The following is an 18,584-nucleotide window of genomic DNA, read 5'->3' as shown; positions in this document are numbered from 1 at the left end:
TCTGTTGGGCTACTAGTTATTGGCTGTGATGATGAAGTTGCAGATAGCGTTGACCGTGTTGTTGACTCGGGAGAAGTTGGATGTATTTCTGTTGTATGTGACGTGGGAGCTGGACTGTCTGTAATGGGAGATGTCGGCTTGCTTGCTGACTCTGAATGTGAAGTTGGTGAGAAGGTGGTTGCATTTTCAGAAGTTGCTGGAAGAGTTGCCTGTGTTAAGGTGGATGTTTCTGATGGAACAGAAATAATAGTTGTTGACAGTGAGTCTGTCGACAGAGGACTACCAGATGTTTCTGTTGCAGCTGAGGAAGGTTTTGCCATTGTAACAGAAGTGGTAGTTTCTCCTTGACTGCTTGTTATTGCTTGTGATGAAGCAGTTGTAGGCAGTGTTGAAGTGTTTGTCACATGAGAGGAAGTTGAAATTGATTGGGTGGTCTGCATTATCGGAGACGTTTTTTGAGTACTGGAAAATGTTGGATTCGGTGCTGACTGTGAATGTAATGTTGAGGACAAAGTGCTTGCAGTTTCAAAGGTATCTGAAGATGAAGCAGTTGGATGCACTGATGTTTCTGATGACACCGAAGTAGAAAGTGTGGACTGCGAAGCTAGAGGAGGAGAACCCGTTGATTCTGTTTCAGAAGTTGAAGGCATAGGAGTGGTCAATGAAGATGTTGTTTCTGTTGGGCTACTAGTTATTGGCTGTGATGATGAAGTTGCAGATAGCGTTGACCGTGTTGTTGACTCGGGAGAAGTTGGATGTATTTCTGTTGTATGTGACGTGGGAGCTGGACTGTCTGTAATGGGAGATGTCGGCTTGCTTGCTGACTGTGAATGTGAAGTTGGTGAGAAGGTGGTTGCATTTTCAGAAGTTGCTGGAAGAGTTGCCTGTGTTAAGGTGGATGTTTCTGATGGAACAGAAATAATAGTTGTTGACAGTGAGTCTGTCGACAGAGGACTACCAGATGTTTCTGTTGCAGCTGAGGAAGGTTTTGCCATTGTAACAGAAGTGGTAGTTTCTCCTTGACTGCTTGTTATTGCTTGTGATGAAGCAGTTGTAGACAGTGTTGAAGTGTTTGTCACATGAGAGGAAGTTGAAATTGATTGGGTGGTCTCCATTATCGGAGATGTCGTTTGAGAACTGGAAAATGTTGGATTCGCTGCTGACTGTGAATGTAATGTTGAGGACAAAGTGCTTGCAGTTTCAAAGGTTTCTGGAGATGAAGCAGTTGTGTGCACTGATGTTTCTGATGACACCGAAGTAGAAAGTGTGGACTGCGAAGCTGTCGATAGAGGAGGAGAACCGGTTGATTCTGTTTCAGAAGTTGAAGGCATAGGAGTGGTCAATGAAGATGTTGTTTCTGTTGGGCTACTAGTTATTGGCTGTGATGATGAAGTTGCAGATAGCTTTGACTGTGTTGTTGCCTCGGGAGAAGTTGGATGTATTTCTGTTATATGTGACGTGGGAGCTGTACTGTCTGTAATTGGAGATGTCGGATTGCTTGCTGACTGTGAATGTGAAGTTGGTGAGAAGGTGGTTGCATTTTCAGAAGTTGCTGGAAGAGTTGCCTGTGTTAAGGTGGATGTTTCTGATGGAACAGAAATAATAGTTGTTGACAGTGAGACTGTCGACAGAGGACTACCAGATGTTTCTGTTGCAGCTGAGGAAGGTTTTGCCATTGTAACAGAAGTGGTAGTTTCTCTTTGACTGCTTGTTATTGCTTGTGATGAAGCAGTTGTAGACAGTGTTGAAGTGTTTGTCACATGAGAGGAAGTTGAAATTGATTGAGTTGTCTGCATTATCGGAGACGTCGTTTGAGTACTGGAAAATGTTGGATTCGGTGCTGACTGTGAATGTATTGTTGAGGACAAAGTGCTTGCAGTTTCAAACGTATCTGAAGATGAAGCAGATGGATGCACTGATGTTTCTGATGACACCGAGGTAGAAAGTGTGGACTGCGAAGCTGGAGGAGGAGAACCCGTTGATTCTGTTTCAGAAGTTGAAGGCATAGGAGTGGTCAATGAAGATGTTGTTTCTGTTGGCCTACTAGTTATTGGCTGTGATGATGAAGTTGCAGATAGCGTTGACTGTGTTGTTGACTCGGGAGAAGTTGGATGTACTTCTGTTGTATGTGACGTGGGAGCTGTACTGTCTGTAATGGGAGATGTCGGCTTGCTTGCTGACTGTGAATGTGAAGTTGGTGAGAAGGTGGTTGCATTTTCATAAGTTGCTGGAAGAGTTGCCTGTGTTAAGGTGAATGTTTCTGATGGAACAGAAATAATAGTTGTTGACAGTGAGTCTGTCGACAGAGGACTACCAGATGTTTCTGTTGCAGCTGAGGAAGGTTTTGCCATTGTAACAGAAGTGGTAGTTTCTCCTTGACTGCTTGTTATTGCTTGTGATGAAGCAGTTGTAGACAGTGTTGAAGTGTTTGTCACATGAGAGGAAGTTGAAATTGATTGGGTGGTCTCCATTATCGGAGATGTCGTTTGAGAACTGGAAAATGTTGGATTCGCTGCTGACTGTGAATGTAATGTTGAGGACAAAGTGCTTGCAGTTTCAAAGGTTTCTGGAGATGAAGCAGTTGTGTGCACTGATTTTTCTGATGACACCGAAGTAGAAAGTGTGGACTGCGAAGCTGTCGATAGAGGAGGAGAACCGGTTGATTCTGTTTCAGAAGTTGAAGGCATAGGAGTGGTCAATGAAGATGTTGTTTCTGTTGGCCTACTAGTTATTGGCTGTGACAATGAAGTTGCAGATAGCGTTGACTGTGTTGTTGACTCGGGAGAAGTTGGATGTACTTCTGTTGTATGTGACGTGGGAGCTGTACTGTCTGTAATGGGAGATGTCGGCTTGCTTGCTGACTGTGAATGTGAAGTTGGTGAGAAGGTGGTTGCATTTTCAGAAGTTGCTGGAAGAGTTGCCTGTGTTAAGGTGGATGTTTCTGATGGAACAGAAATAATAGTTGTTGACAGTGAGTCTGTCGACAGAGGACTACCAGATGTTTCTGTTGCAGCTGAGGAAGGTTTTGCCATTGTAACAGAAGTGGTAGTTTCTCCTTGACTGCTTGTTATTGCTTGTGATGAAGCAGTTGTAGACAGTGTTGAAGTGTTTGTCACATGAGAGGAAGTTGAAATTGATTGGGTGGTCTCCATTATCGGAGACGTCGTTTGAGTACTGGAAAATGTTGGATTCGGTGCTGACTGTGAATGTAATGTTGAGGATAAAGTGCTTGCAGTTTCAAAGGTTTCTGGAGATGAAGCAGTTGTGTGCACTGATGTTTCTGATGACACCGAAGTAGAAAGTGTGGACTGCGAAGCTAGAGGAGGAGAACCCGTTGATTCTGTTTCAGACGTTGAAGGCATAGGAGTGGTCAATGAAGATGTTGTTTCTGTTGGGCTACTAGTTATTGGCTGTGATGATGAAGTTGCAGATAGCGTTGACCGTGTTGTTGACTCGGGAGAAGTTGGATGTATTTCTGTTATATGTGACGTGGGAGCTGTACTGTCTGTAATTGGAGATGTCGGATTGCTTGCTGACTGTGAATGTGAAGTTGGTGAGAAGGTGGTTGCATTTTCAGAAGTTGCTGGAAGAGTTGCCTGTGTTAAGGTGGATGTTTCTGATGGAACAGAAATAATAGTTGTTGACAGTGAGACTGTCGACAGAGGACTACCAGATGTTTCTGTTGCAGCTGAGGAAGGTTTTGCCATTGTAACAGAAGTGCTAGTTTCTCTTTGACTGCTTGTTATTGCTTGTGATGAAGCAGTTGTAGACAGTGTTGAAGTGTTTGTCACATGAGAGGAAGTTGAAATTGATTGGGTGGTCTGCATTATCGGAGACGTCGTTTGAGTACTGGAAAATGTTGGATTCGGTGCTGACTGTGAATGTAATGTTGAGGAGAAAGTGCTTGCAGTTTCAAAGTTTTCTGGAGATGAAGCAGTTGGATGCACTGATGTTTCTGATGACACCGAAGTAGAAAGTGTGGACTGCGAAGCTGTCGATAGAGGAGGAGAACCGGTTGATTCTGTTTCAGAAGTTGAAGGCATAGGAGTGGTCAATGAAGATGTTGTTTCTGTTGGGCTACTAGTTATTGGCTGTGATGATGAAGTTGCAGATAGCGTTGACTGTGTTGTTGCCTCGAGAGAAGTTGGATGTATTTCTGTTATATGTGACGTGGGAGCTGTACTGTCTGTAATTGGAGATGTCGGATTGCTTGCTGACTGTGAATGTGAAGTTGGTGAGCAGATGGTTGCATTTTCAGAAGTTGCTGGAAGAGTTGCTTGTGTTAAGGTAGATGTTTCTGATGGTACAGAAATAATAGTTGTTGACAGTGAGTCTGTCAACAGAGGACTACCAGATGTTTCTGTTGCAGCTGAGGAAGGTTTTGCCATTGTAACAGAAGTGGTAGTTTCTCCTTGACTGCTTGTTATTGCTTGTGATGAAGCAGTTGTAGGCAGTGTTGAAGTGTTTGTCACATGAGAGGAAGTTGAAATTGATTGGGTGGTCTGCATTATCGGAGATGTCGTTTGAGTACTGGAAAATGTTGGATTCGGTGCTGACTGTGAATGTAATGTTGAGGACAAAGTGCTTGCAGTTTCAAAGGTATTTGGAGATGAAGCAGTTGGATGCACTGATGTTTCTGATGACACCGAAGTAGAAAGTGTGGACTGCGAAGCTAGAGGAGGAGAACCCGTTGATTCTGTTTCAGAAGTTGAAGGCATAGGAGTGGTCAATGAAGATGTTGTTTCTGTTGGCCTACTAGTTATTGGCTGTGATGATGAAGTTGCAGATAGCGTTGACTGTGTTGTTGACTCGGGAGAAGTTGGATGTACTTCTGTTGTATGTGACGTGGGAGCTGTACTGTCTGTAATGGGAGATGTCGGCTTGCTTGCTGACTGTGAATGTGAAGTTGGTGAGAAGGTGGTTGCATTTTCAGAAGTTGCTGGAAGAGTTGCCTGTGTTAAGGTGGATGTTTCTGATGGAACAGAAATAATAGTTGTTGACAGTGAGTCTGTCGACAGAGGACTACCAGATGTTTCTGTTGCAGCTGAGGAAGGTTTTGCCATTGTAACAGAAGTGGTAGTTTCTCCTTGACTGCTTGTTATTGCTTGTGATGAAGCAGTTGTAGACAGTGTTGAAGTGTTTGTCACATGAGAGGAAGTTGAAATTGATTGGGTTGTCTCTATTATCGGAGACGTCGTTTGAGTACTGGAAAATGTTGGATTCGGTGCTGACTGTGAATGTAATGTTGAGGACAAAGTGCTTGCAGTTTCAAAGGTTTCTGTAGATGAAGCAGTTGTTTGCACTGATGTTTCTGATGACACCGAAGTAGAAAGTGTGGACTGCGAAGCTAGAGGAGGAGAACCCGTTGATTCTGTTTCAGAAGTTGAAGGCATAGGAGTGGTCAATGAAGATGTTGTTTCTGTTGGGCTACTAGTTATTGGCTGTGATGATGAAGTTGCAGATAGCGTTGACCGTGTTGTTGACTCGGGAGAAGTTGGATGTATTTCTGTTGTATGTGACGTGGGAGCTGGACTGTCTGTAATGGGAGATGTCGGCTTGCTTGCTGACTCTGAATGTGAAGTTGGTGAGAAGGTGGTTGCATTTTCAGAAGTTGCTGGAAGAGTTGCCTGTGTTAAGGTGGATGTTTCTGATGGAACAGAAATAATAGTTGTTGACAGTGAGTCTGTCGACAGAGGACTACCAGATGTTTCTGTTGCAGCTGAGGAAGGTTTTGCCATTGTAACAGAAGTGGTAGTTTCTCCTTGACTGCTTGTTATTGCTTGTGATGAAGCAGTTGTAGGCAGTGTTGAAGTGTTTGTCACATGAGAGGAAGTTGAAATTGATTGGGTGGTCTGCATTATCGGAGACGTTTTTTGAGTACTGGAAAATGTTGGATTCGGTGCTGACTGTGAATGTAATGTTGAGGACAAAGTGCTTGCAGTTTCAAAGGTATCTGAAGATGAAGCAGTTGGATGCACTGATGTTTCTGATGACACCGAAGTAGAAAGTGTGGACTGCGAAGCTAGAGGAGGAGAACCCGTTGATTCTGTTTCAGAAGTTGAAGGCATAGGAGTGGTCAATGAAGATGTTGTTTCTGTTGGGCTACTAGTTATTGGCTGTGATGATGAAGTTGCAGATAGCGTTGACCGTGTTGTTGACTCGGGAGAAGTTGGATGTATTTCTGTTGTATGTGACGTGGGAGCTGGACTGTCTGTAATGGGAGATGTCGGCTTGCTTGCTGACTGTGAATGTGAAGTTGGTGAGAAGGTGGTTGCATTTTCAGAAGTTGCTGGAAGAGTTGCCTGTGTTAAGGTGGATGTTTCTGATGGAACAGAAATAATAGTTGTTGACAGTGAGTCTGTCAACAGAGGACTACCAGATGTTTCTGTTGCAGCTGAGGAAGGTTTTGCCATTGTAACAAAAGTGGTAGTTTCTCCTTGACTGCTTGTTATTGCTTGTGATGAAGCAGTTGTAGACAGTGTTGAAGTGTTTGTCACATGAGAGGAAGTTGAAATTGATTGGGTGGTCTCCATTATCGGAGATGTCGTTTGAGAACTGGAAAATGTTGGATTCGCTGCTGACTGTGAATGTAATGTTGAGGACAAAGTGCTTGCAGTTTCAAAGGTTTCTGGAGATGAAGCAGTTGTGTGCACTGATGTTTCTGATGACACCGAAGTAGAAAGTGTGGACTGCGAAGCTGTCGATAGAGGAGGAGAACCGGTTGATTCTGTTTCAGAAGTTGAAGGCATAGGAGTGGTCAATGAAGATGTTGTTTCTGTTGGGCTACTAGTTATTGGCTGTGATGATGAAGTTGCAGATAGCTTTGACTGTGTTGTTGCCTCGGGAGAAGTTGGATGTATTTCTGTTATATGTGACGTGGGAGCTGTACTGTCTGTAATTGGAGATGTCGGATTGCTTGCTGACTGTGAATGTGAAGTTGGTGAGAAGGTGGTTGCATTTTCAGAAGTTGCTGGAAGAGTTGCCTGTGTTAAGGTGGATGTTTCTGATGGAACAGAAATAATAGTTGTTGACAGTGAGACTGTCGACAGAGGACTACCAGATGTTTCTGTTGCAGCTGAGGAAGGTTTTGCCATTGTAAAAGAAGTGGTAGTTTCTCTTTGACTGCTTGTTATTGCTTGTGATGAAGCAGTTGTAGACAGTGTTGAAGTGTTTGTCACATGAGAGGAAGTTGAAATTGATTGAGTTGTCTGCATTATCGGAGACGTCGTTTGAGTACTGGAAAATGTTGGATTCGGTGCTGACTGTGAATGTATTGTTGAGGACAAAGTGCTTGCAGTTTCAAACGTATCTGAAGATGAAGCAGATGGATGCACTGATGTTTCTGATGACACCGAGGTAGAAAGTGTGGACTGCGAAGCTGGAGGAGGAGAACCCGTTGATTCTGTTTCAGAAGTTGAAGGCATAGGAGTGGTCAATGAAGATGTTGTTTCTGTTGGCCTACTAGTTATTGGCTGTGATGATGAAGTTGCAGATAGCGTTGACTGTGTTGTTGACTCGGGAGAAGTTGGATGTACTTCTGTTGTATGTGACGTGGGAGCTGTACTGTCTGTAATGGGAGATGTCGGCTTGCTTGCTGACTGTGAATGTGAAGTTGGTGAGAAGGTGGTTGCATTTTCAGAAGTTGCTGGAAGAGTTGCCTGTGTTAAGGTGGATGTTTCTGATGGAACAGAAATAATAGTTGTTGACAGTGAGTCTGTCGACAGAGGACTACCAGATGTTTCTGTTACAGCTGAGGAAGGTTTTGCCATTGTAACAGAAGTGGTAGTTTCTCCTTGACTGCTTGTTATTGCTTGTGATGAAGCAGTTGTAGACAGTGTTGAAGTGTTTGTCACATGAGAGGAAGTTGAAATTGATTGGGTGGTCTCCATTATCGGAGACGTCGTTTGAGTACTGGAAAATGTTGGATTCGGTGCTGACTGTGAATGTAATGTTGAGGACAAACTGCTTGCAGTTTCAAAGGTTTCTGTAGATGAAGCATTTGTTTGCACTGATGTTTCTGATGACACCGAAGTAGAAAGTGTGGACTGCGAAGCTAGAGGAGGAGAACCCGTTGATTCTGTTTCAGAAGTTGAAGGCATAGGAGTGGTCAATGAAGATGTTGTTTCTGTTGGGCTACTAGTTATTGGCTGTGATGATGAAGTTGCAGATAGCGTTGACCGTGTTGTTGACTCGGGAGTAGTTGGATGTATTTCTGTTGTATGTGACGTGGGAGCTGGACTGTCTGTAATGGGAGATGTCGGCTTGCTTGCTGACTGTGAATGTGAAGTTGGTGAGAAGGTGGTTGCATTTTCAGAAGTTGCTGGAAGAGTTGCCTGTGTTAAGGTGGATGTTTCTGATGGAACAGAAATAATAGTTGTTGACAGTGAGTCTGTCGACAGAGGACTACCAGATGTTTCTGTTGCAGCTGAGGAAGGTTTTGCCATTGTAACAGAAGTGGTAGTTTCTCCTTGACTGCTTGTTATTGCTTGTGATGAAGCAGTTGTAGACAGTGTTGAAGTGTTTGTCACATGAGAGGAAGTTGAAATTGATTGGGTGGTCTCCATTATCGGAGATGTCGTTTGAGAACTGGAAAATGTTGGATTCGCTGCTGACTGTGAATGTAATGTTGAGGACAAAGTGCTTGCAGTTTCAAAGGTTTCTGGAGATGAAGCAGTTGTGTGCACTGATGTTTCTGATGACACCGAAGTAGAAAGTGTGGACTGCGAAGCTGTCGATAGAGGAGGAGAACCGGTTGATTCTGTTTCAGAAGTTGAAGGCATAGGAGTGGTCAATGAAGATGTTGTTTCTGTTGGGCTACTAGTTATTGGCTGTGATGATGAAGTTGCAGATAGCGTTGACTGTGTTGTTGCCTCGGGAGAAGTTGGATGTATTTCTGTTATATGTGACGTGGGAGCTGTACTGTCTGTAATTGGAGATGTCGGATTGCTTGCTGACTGTGAATGTGAAGTTGGTGAGAAGGTGGTTGCATTTTCAGAAGTTGCTGGAAGAGTTGCCTGTGTTAAGGTGGATGTTTCTGATGGAACAGAAATAATAGTTGTTGACAGTGAGACTGTCGACAGAGGACTACCAGATGTTTCTGTTGCAGCTGAGGAAGGTTTTGCCATTGTAACAGAAGTGGTAGTTTCTCTTTGACTGCTTGTTATTGCTTGTGATGAAGCAGTTGTAGACAGTGTTGAAGTGTTTGTCACATGAGAGGAAGTTGAAATTGATTGAGTTGTCTGCATTATCGGAGACGTTGTTTGAGTACTGGAAAATGTTGGATTCGGTGCTGACTGTGAATGTATTGTTGAGGACAAAGTGCTTGCAGTTTCAAACGTATCTGAAGATGAAGCAGATGGATGCACTGATGTTTCTGATGACACCGAGGTAGAAAGTGTGGACTGCGAAGCTAGAGGAGGAGAACCCGTTGATTCTGTTTCAGAAGTTGAAGGCATAGGAGTGGTCAATGAAGATGTTGTTTCTGTTGGCCTACTAGTTATTGGCTGTGACAATGAAGTTGCAGATACCGTTGACTGTGTTGTTGACTCGGGAGAAGTTGGATGTACTTCTGTTGTATGTGACGTGGGAGCTGTACTGTCTGTAATGGGAGATGTCGGCTTGCTTGCTGACTGTGAATGTGAAGTTGGTGAGAAGGTGGTTGCATTTTCAGAAGTTGCTGGAAGAGTTGCCTGTGTTAAGGTGGATGTTTCTGATGGAACAGAAATAATAGTTGTTGACAGTGAGTCTGTCGACAGAGGACTACCAGATGTTTCTGTTACAGCTGAGGAAGGTTTTGCCATTGTAACAGAAGTGGTAGTTTCTCCTTGACTGCTTGTTATTGCTTGTGATGAAGCAGTTGTAGACAGTGTTGAAGTGTTTGTCACATGAGAGGAAGTTGAAATTGATTGGGTGGTCTCCATTATCGGAGACGTCGTTTGAGTACTGGAAAATGTTGGATTCGGTGCTGACTGTGAATGTAATGTTGAGGACAAACTGCTTGCAGTTTCAAAGGTTTCTGTAGATGAAGCATTTGTTTGCACTGATGTTTCTGATGACACCGAAGTAGAAAGTGTGGACTGCGAAGCTAGAGGAGGAGAACCCGTTGATTCTGTTTCAGAAGTTGAAGGCATAGGAGTGGTCAATGAAGATGTTGTGTCTGTTGGGCTACTAGTTATTGGCTGTGATGATGAAGTTGCAGATAGCGTTGACTGTGTTGTTGCCTCGGGAGAAGTTGGATGTATTTCTGTTGTATGTGACGTGGGAGCTGGACTGTCTGTAATGGGAGATGTCGGCTTGCTTGCTGACTGTGAATGTGAAGTTGGTGAGAAGGTGGTTGCATTTTCAGAAGTTGCTGGAAGAGTTGCCTGTGTTAAGGTGGATGTTTCTGATGGAACAGAAATAATAGTTGTTGACAGTGAGTCTGTCGACAGAGGACTACCAGATGTTTCTGTTGCAGCTGAGGAAGGTTTTGCCATTGTAACAGAAGTGGTAGTTTCTCCTTGACTGCTTGTTATTGCTTGTGATGAAGCAGTTGTAGACAGTGTTGAAGTGTTTGTCACATGAGAGGAAGTTGAAATTGATTGGGTTGTCTCTATTATCGGAGACGTCGTTTGAGTACTGGAAAATGTTGGATTCGGTGCTGACTGTGAATGTAATGTTGAGGACAAAGTGCTTGCAGTTTCAAAGGTTTCTGTAGATGAAGCAGTTGTTTGCACTGATGTTTCTGATGACACCGAAGTAGAAAGTGTGGACTGCGAAGCTAGAGGAGGAGAACCCGTTGATTCTGTTTCAGAAGTTGAAGGCATAGGAGTGGTCAATGAAGATGTTGTTTCTGTTGGGCTACTAGTTATTGGCTGTGATGATGAAGTTGCAGATAGCGTTGACCGTGTTGTTGACTCGGGAGAAGTTGGATGTATTTCTGTTGTATGTGACGTGGGAGCTGGACTGTCTGTAATGGGAGATGTCGGCTTGCTTGCTGACTCTGAATGTGAAGTTGGTGAGAAGGTGGTTGCATTTTCAGAAGTTGCTGGAAGAGTTGCCTGTGTTAAGGTGGATGTTTCTGATGGAACAGAAATAATAGTTGTTGACAGTGAGTCTGTCGACAGAGGACTACCAGATGTTTCTGTTGCAGCTGAGGAAGGTTTTGCCATTGTAACAGAAGTGGTAGTTTCTCCTTGACTGCTTGTTATTGCTTGTGATGAAGCAGTTGTAGGCAGTGTTGAAGTGTTTGTCACATGAGAGGAAGTTGAAATTGATTGGGTGGTCTGCATTATCGGAGACGTTTTTTGAGTACTGGAAAATGTTGGATTCGGTGCTGACTGTGAATGTAATGTTGAGGACAAAGTGCTTGCAGTTTCAAAGGTATCTGAAGATGAAGCAGTTGGATGCACTGATGTTTCTGATGACACCGAAGTAGAAAGTGTGGACTGCGAAGCTAGAGGAGGAGAACCCGTTGATTCTGTTTCAGAAGTTGAAGGCATAGGAGTGGTCAATGAAGATGTTGTTTCTGTTGGGCTACTAGTTATTGGCTGTGATGATGAAGTTGCAGATAGCGTTGACCGTGTTGTTGACTCGGGAGAAGTTGGATGTATTTCTGTTGTATGTGACGTGGGAGCTGGACTGTCTGTAATGGGAGATGTCGGCTTGCTTGCTGACTGTGAATGTGAAGTTGGTGAGAAGGTGGTTGCATTTTCAGAAGTTGCTGGAAGAGTTGCCTGTGTTAAGGTGGATGTTTCTGATGGAACAGAAATAATAGTTGTTGACAGTGAGTCTGTCGACAGAGGACTACCAGATGTTTCTGTTGCAGCTGAGGAAGGTTTTGCCATTGTAACAGAAGTGGTAGTTTCTCCTTGACTGCTTGTTATTGCTTGTGATGAAGCAGTTGTAGACAGTGTTGAAGTGTTTGTCACATGAGAGGAAGTTGAAATTGATTGGGTGGTCTCCATTATCGGAGATGTCGTTTGAGAACTGGAAAATGTTGGATTCGCTGCTGACTGTGAATGTAATGTTGAGGACAAAGTGCTTGCAGTTTCAAAGGTTTCTGGAGATGAAGCAGTTGTGTGCACTGATGTTTCTGATGACACCGAAGTAGAAAGTGTGGACTGCGAAGCTGTCGATAGAGGAGGAGAACCGGTTGATTCTGTTTCAGAAGTTGAAGGCATAGGAGTGGTCAATGAAGATGTTGTTTCTGTTGGGCTACTAGTTATTGGCTGTGATGATGAAGTTGCAGATAGCTTTGACTGTGTTGTTGCCTCGGGAGAAGTTGGATGTATTTCTGTTATATGTGACGTGGGAGCTGTACTGTCTGTAATTGGAGATGTCGGATTGCTTGCTGACTGTGAATGTGAAGTTGGTGAGAAGGTGGTTGCATTTTCAGAAGTTGCTGGAAGAGTTGCCTGTGTTAAGGTGGATGTTTCTGATGGAACAGAAATAATAGTTGTTGACAGTGAGACTGTCGACAGAGGACTACCAGATGTTTCTGTTGCAGCTGAGGAAGGTTTTGCCATTGTAACAGAAGTGGTAGTTTCTCTTTGACTGCTTGTTATTGCTTGTGATGAAGCAGTTGTAGACAGTGTTGAAGTGTTTGTCACATGAGAGGAAGTTGAAATTGATTGAGTTGTCTGCATTATCGGAGACGTCGTTTGAGTACTGGAAAATGTTGGATTCGGTGCTGACTGTGAATGTATTGTTGAGGACAAAGTGCTTGCAGTTTCAAACGTATCTGAAGATGAAGCAGATGGATGCACTGATGTTTCTGATGACACCGAGGTAGAAAGTGTGGACTGCGAAGCTGGAGGAGGAGAACCCGTTGATTCTGTTTCAGAAGTTGAAGGCATAGGAGTGGTCAATGAAGATGTTGTTTCTGTTGGCCTACTAGTTATTGGCTGTGATGATGAAGTTGCAGATAGCGTTGACTGTGTTGTTGACTCGGGAGAAGTTGGATGTACTTCTGTTGTATGTGACGTGGGAGCTGTACTGTCTGTAATGGGAGATGTCGGCTTGCTTGCTGACTGTGAATGTGAAGTTGGTGAGAAGGTGGTTGCATTTTCATAAGTTGCTGGAAGAGTTGCCTGTGTTAAGGTGAATGTTTCTGATGGAACAGAAATAATAGTTGTTGACAGTGAGTCTGTCGACAGAGGACTACCAGATGTTTCTGTTGCAGCTGAGGAAGGTTTTGCCATTGTAACAGAAGTGGTAGTTTCTCCTTGACTGCTTGTTATTGCTTGTGATGAAGCAGTTGTAGACAGTGTTGAAGTGTTTGTCACATGAGAGGAAGTTGAAATTGATTGGGTGGTCTCCATTATCGGAGATGTCGTTTGAGAACTGGAAAATGTTGGATTCGCTGCTGACTGTGAATGTAATGTTGAGGACAAAGTGCTTGCAGTTTCAAAGGTTTCTGGAGATGAAGCAGTTGTGTGCACTGATTTTTCTGATGACACCGAAGTAGAAAGTGTGGACTGCGAAGCTGTCGATAGAGGAGGAGAACCGGTTGATTCTGTTTCAGAAGTTGAAGGCATAGGAGTGGTCAATGAAGATGTTGTTTCTGTTGGCCTACTAGTTATTGGCTGTGACAATGAAGTTGCAGATAGCGTTGACTGTGTTGTTGACTCGGGAGAAGTTGGATGTACTTCTGTTGTATGTGACGTGGGAGCTGTACTGTCTGTAATGGGAGATGTCGGCTTGCTTGCTGACTGTGAATGTGAAGTTGGTGAGAAGGTGGTTGCATTTTCAGAAGTTGCTGGAAGAGTTGCCTGTGTTAAGGTGGATGTTTCTGATGGAACAGAAATAATAGTTGTTGACAGTGAGTCTGTCGACAGAGGACTACCAGATGTTTCTGTTGCAGCTGAGGAAGGTTTTGCCATTGTAACAGAAGTGGTAGTTTCTCCTTGACTGCTTGTTATTGCTTGTGATGAAGCAGTTGTAGACAGTGTTGAAGTGTTTGTCACATGAGAGGAAGTTGAAATTGATTGGGTGGTCTCCATTATCGGAGACGTCGTTTGAGTACTGGAAAATGTTGGATTCGGTGCTGACTGTGAATGTAATGTTGAGGATAAAGTGCTTGCAGTTTCAAAGGTTTCTGGAGATGAAGCAGTTGTGTGCACTGATGTTTCTGATGACACCGAAGTAGAAAGTGTGGACTGCGAAGCTAGAGGAGGAGAACCCGTTGATTCTGTTTCAGAAGTTGAAGGCATAGGAGTGGTCAATGAAGATGTTGTTTCTGTTGGGCTACTAGTTATTGGCTGTGATGATGAAGTTGCAGATAGCGTTGACCGTGTTGTTGACTCGGGAGAAGTTGGATGTATTTCTGTTATATGTGACGTGGGAGCTGTACTGTCTGTAATTGGAGATGTCGGATTGCTTGCTGACTGTGAATGTGAAGTTGGTGAGAAGGTGGTTGCATTTTCAGAAGTTGCTGGAAGAGTTGCCTGTGTTAAGGTGGATGTTTCTGATGGAACAGAAATAATAGTTGTTGACAGTGAGACTGTCGACAGAGGACTACCAGATGTTTCTGTTGCAGCTGAGGAAGGTTTTGCCATTGTAACAGAAGTGCTAGTTTCTCTTTGACTGCTTGTTATTGCTTGTGATGAAGCAGTTGTAGACAGTGTTGAAGTGTTTGTCACATGAGAGGAAGTTGAAATTGATTGGGTGGTCTGCATTATCGGAGACGTCGTTTGAGTACTGGAAAATGTTGGATTCGGTGCTGACTGTGAATGTAATGTTGAGGAGAAAGTGCTTGCAGTTTCAAAGTTTTCTGGAGATGAAGCAGTTGGATGCACTGATGTTTCTGATGACACCGAAGTAGAAAGTGTGGACTGCGAAGCTGTCGATAGAGGAGGAGAACCGGTTGATTCTGTTTCAGAAGTTGAAGGAATAGGAGTGGTCAATGAAGATGTTGTTTCTTTTGGGCTACTAGTTATTGGCTGTGATGATGAAGTTGCAGATAGCGTTGACTGTGTTGTTGCCTCGAGAGAAGTTGGATGTTTTTCTGTTATATGTGATGTGGGAGCTGTACTGTCTGTAATGGGAGATGTCGGCTTGCTTGCTGACTGTGAATGTGAAGTTGGTGAGAAGGTGGTTGCATTTTCAGAAGTTGCTGGAAGAGTTGCCTGTGTTAAGGTGGATGTTTCTGATGGAACAGAAATAATAGTTGTTGACAGTGAGTCTGTCGACAGAGGACTACCAGATGTTTCTGTTGCAGCTGAGGAAGGTTTTGCCATTGTAACAGAAGTGGTAGTTTCTCCTTGACTGCTTGTTATTGCTTGTGATGAAGCAGTTGTAGGCAGTGTTGAAGTGTTTGTCACATGAGAGGAAGTTGAAATTGATTGGGTGGTCTGCATTATCGGAGACGTCGTTTGAGTACTGGAAAATGTTGGATTCGGTGCTGACTGTGAATGTAATGTTGAGGACAAAGTGCTTGCACTTTCAAAGGTATCTGGAGATGAAACAGTTGGATGCACTGATGTTTCTGATGACACCGAAGTAGAAAGTGTGGACTGCGAAGCTATAGGAGGAGAACCCGTTGATTCTGTTTCAGAAGTTGAAGGCATAGGAGTGGTCAATGAAGATGTTGTTTCTGTTGGCCTACTAGTTATTGGCTGTGATGATGAAGTTGCAGATAGCGTTGACTGTGTTGTTGACTCGGGAGAAGTTGGATGTACTTCTGTTGTATGTGACGTGGGAGCTGTACTGTCTGTAATGGGAGATGTCGGCTTGCTTGCTGACTGTGAATGTGAAGTTGGTGAGAAGGTGGTTGCATTTTCAGAAGTTGCTGGAAGAGTTGCCTGTGTTAAGGTGGATGTTTCTGATGGAACAGAAATAATAGTTGTTGACAGTGAGTCTGTCGACAGAGGACTACCAGATGTTTCTGTTACAGCTGAGGAAGGTTTTGCCATTGTAACAGAAGTGGTAGTTTCTCCTTGACTGCTTGTTATTGCTTGTGATGAAGCAGTTGTAGACAGTGTTGAAGTGTTTGTCACATGAGAGGAAGTTGAAATTGATTGGGTGGTCTCCATTATCGGAGACGTCGTTTGAGTACTGGAAAATGTTGGATTCGGTGCTGACTGTGAATGTAATGTTGAGGACAAACTGCTTGCAGTTTCAAAGGTTTCTGTAGATGAAGCATTTGTTTGCACTGATGTTTCTGATGACACCGAAGTAGAAAGTGTGGACTGCGAAGCTAGAGGAGGAGAACCCGTTGATTCTGTTTCAGAAGTTGAAGGCATAGGAGTGGTCAATGAAGATGTTGTTTCTGTTGGGCTACTAGTTATTGGCTGTGATGATGAAGTTGCAGATAGCGTTGACCGTGTTGTTGACTCGGGAGAAGTTGGATGTATTTCTGTTGTATGTGACGTGGGAGCTGGACTGTCTGTAATGGGAGATGTCGGCTTGCTTGCTGACTGTGAATGTGAAGTTGGTGAGAAGGTGGTTGCATTTTCAGAAGTTGCTGGAAGAGTTGCCTGTGTTAAGGTGGATGTTTCTGATGGAACAGAAATAATAGTTGTTGACAGTGAGTCTGTCGACAGAGGACTACCAGATGTTTCTGTTGCAGCTGAGGAAGGTTTTGCCATTGTAACAAAAGTGGTAGTTTCTCCTTGACTGCTTGTTATTGCTTGTGATGAAGCAGTTGTAGACAGTGTTGAAGTGTTTGTCACATGAGAGGAAGTTGAAATTGATTGGGTGGTCTGCATTATCGGAGATGTCGTTTGAGAACTGGAAAATGTTGGATTCGGTGCTGACTGTGAATGTAATGTTGAGGACAAAGTGCTTGCAGTTTCAAAGGTTTCTGGAGATGAAGCAGTTGTGTGCACTGATGTTTCTGATGACACCGAAGTAGAAAGTGTGGACTGCGAAGCTGTCGATAGAGGAGGAGAACCGGTTGATTCTGTTTCAGAAGTTGAAGGCATAGGAGTGGTCAATGAAGATGTTGTTTCTGTTGGGCTACTAGTTATTGGCTGTGATGATGAAGTTGCAGATAGCTTTGACTGTGTTGTTGCCTCGGGAGAAGTTGGATGTATTTCTGTTATATGTGACGTGGGAGCTGTACTGTCTGTAATTGGAGATGTCGGATTGCTTGCTGACTGTGAATGTGAAGTTGGTGAGAAGGTGGTTGCATTTTCAGAAGTTGCTGGAAGAGTTGCCTGTGTTAAGGTGGATGTTTCTGATGGAACAGAAATAATAGTTGTTGACAGTGAGACTGTCGACAGAGGACTACCAGATGTTTCTGTTGCAGCTGAGGAAGGTTTTGCCATTGTAACAGAAGTGGTAGTTTCTCTTTGACTGCTTGTTATTGCTTGTGATGAAGCAGTTGTAGACAGTGTTGAAGTGTTTGTCACATGAGAGGAAGTTGAAATTGATTGAGTTGTCTGCATTATCGGAGACGTTGTTTGAGTACTGGAAAATGTTGGATTCGGTGCTGACTGTGAATGTATTGTTGAGGACAAAGTGCTTGCAGTTTCAAACGTATCTGAAGATGAAGCAGATGGATGCACTGATGTTTCTGATGACACCGAGGTAGAAAGTGTGGACTGCGAAGCTAGAGGAGGAGAACCCGTTGATTCTGTTTCAGAAGTTGAAGGCATAGGAGTGGTCAATGAAGATGTTGTTTCTGTTGGCCTACTAGTTATTGGCTGTGACAATGAAGTTGCAGATACCGTTGACTGTGTTGTTGACTCGGGAGAAGTTGGATGTACTTCTGTTGTATGTGACGTGGGAGCTGTACTGTCTGTAATGGGAGATGTCGGCTTGCTTGCTGACTGTGAATGTGAAGTTGGTGAGAAGGTGGTTGCATTTTCAGAAGTTGCTGGAAGAGTTGCCTGTGTTAAGGTGGATGTTTCTGATGGAACAGAAATAATAGTTGTTGACAGTGAGTCTGTCGACAGAGGACTACCAGATGTTTCTGTTACAGCTGAGGAAGGTTTTGCCATTGTAACAGAAGTGGTAGTTTCTCCTTGACTGCTTGTTATTGCTTGTGATGAAGCAGTTGTAGACAGTGTTGAAGTGTTTGTCACATGAGAGGAAGTTGAAATTGATTGGGTGGTCTCCATTATCGGAGACGTCGTTTGAGTACTGGAAAATGTTGGATTCGGTGCTGACTGTGAATGTAATGTTGAGGACAAACTGCTTGCAGTTTCAAAGGTTTCTGTAGATGAAGCATTTGTTTGCACTGATGTTTCTGATGACACCGAAGTAGAAAGTGTGGACTGCGAAGCTAGAGGAGGAGAACCCGTTGATTCTGTTTCAGAAGTTGAAGGCATAGGAGTGGTCAATGAAGATGTTGTGTCTGTTGGGCTACTAGTTATTGGCTGTGATGATGAAGTTGCAGATAGCGTTGACTGTGTTGTTGCCTCGGGAGAAGTTGGATGTATTTCTGTTGTATGTGACGTGGGAGCTGGACTGTCTGTAATGGGAGATGTCGGCTTGCTTGCTGACTGTGAATGTGAAGTTGGTGAGAAGGTGGTTGCATTTTCAGAAGTTGCTGGAAGAGTTGCCTGTGTTAAGGTGGATGTTTCTGATGGAACAGAAATAATAGTTGTTGACAGTGAGTCTGTCGACAGAGGACTACCAGATGTTTCTGTTGCAGCTGA

The 18,584-nt window shown here is 43.7% G+C and overlaps 1 protein-coding gene across 1 annotated transcript; it reads right to left on the bottom strand.

Annotated features, from left to right (window-relative positions):
* Nucleotides 1-525: 525 nt before the first annotated feature.
* On the bottom strand, nt 526-17,249 carry muc3a (mucin 3A, cell surface associated). The gene is made up of 7 exons (XM_051924765.1): nt 17,045-17,249; nt 14,006-15,127; nt 9,995-10,384; nt 4,532-6,322; nt 3,176-3,616; nt 730-1,279; nt 526-628 (listed from the first exon to the last, which is right to left on the bottom strand). Exons 1-7 carry the CDS (start codon nt 17,247-17,249, stop codon nt 526-528), a joined length of 4,602 nt encoding a protein of 1,533 aa, XP_051780725.1.
* Nucleotides 17,250-18,584: the final 1,335 nt, after the last annotated feature.

This window comes from Erpetoichthys calabaricus, chromosome 3 (genome assembly GCF_900747795.2).
Source record: "Erpetoichthys calabaricus chromosome 3, fErpCal1.3, whole genome shotgun sequence".
NCBI lineage: Eukaryota > Metazoa > Chordata > Cladistia > Polypteriformes > Polypteridae > Erpetoichthys > Erpetoichthys calabaricus.
The sequence above is the reverse complement of the archived record's forward strand: the minus strand, read 5'-3'. Positions and strand labels throughout refer to the sequence as shown.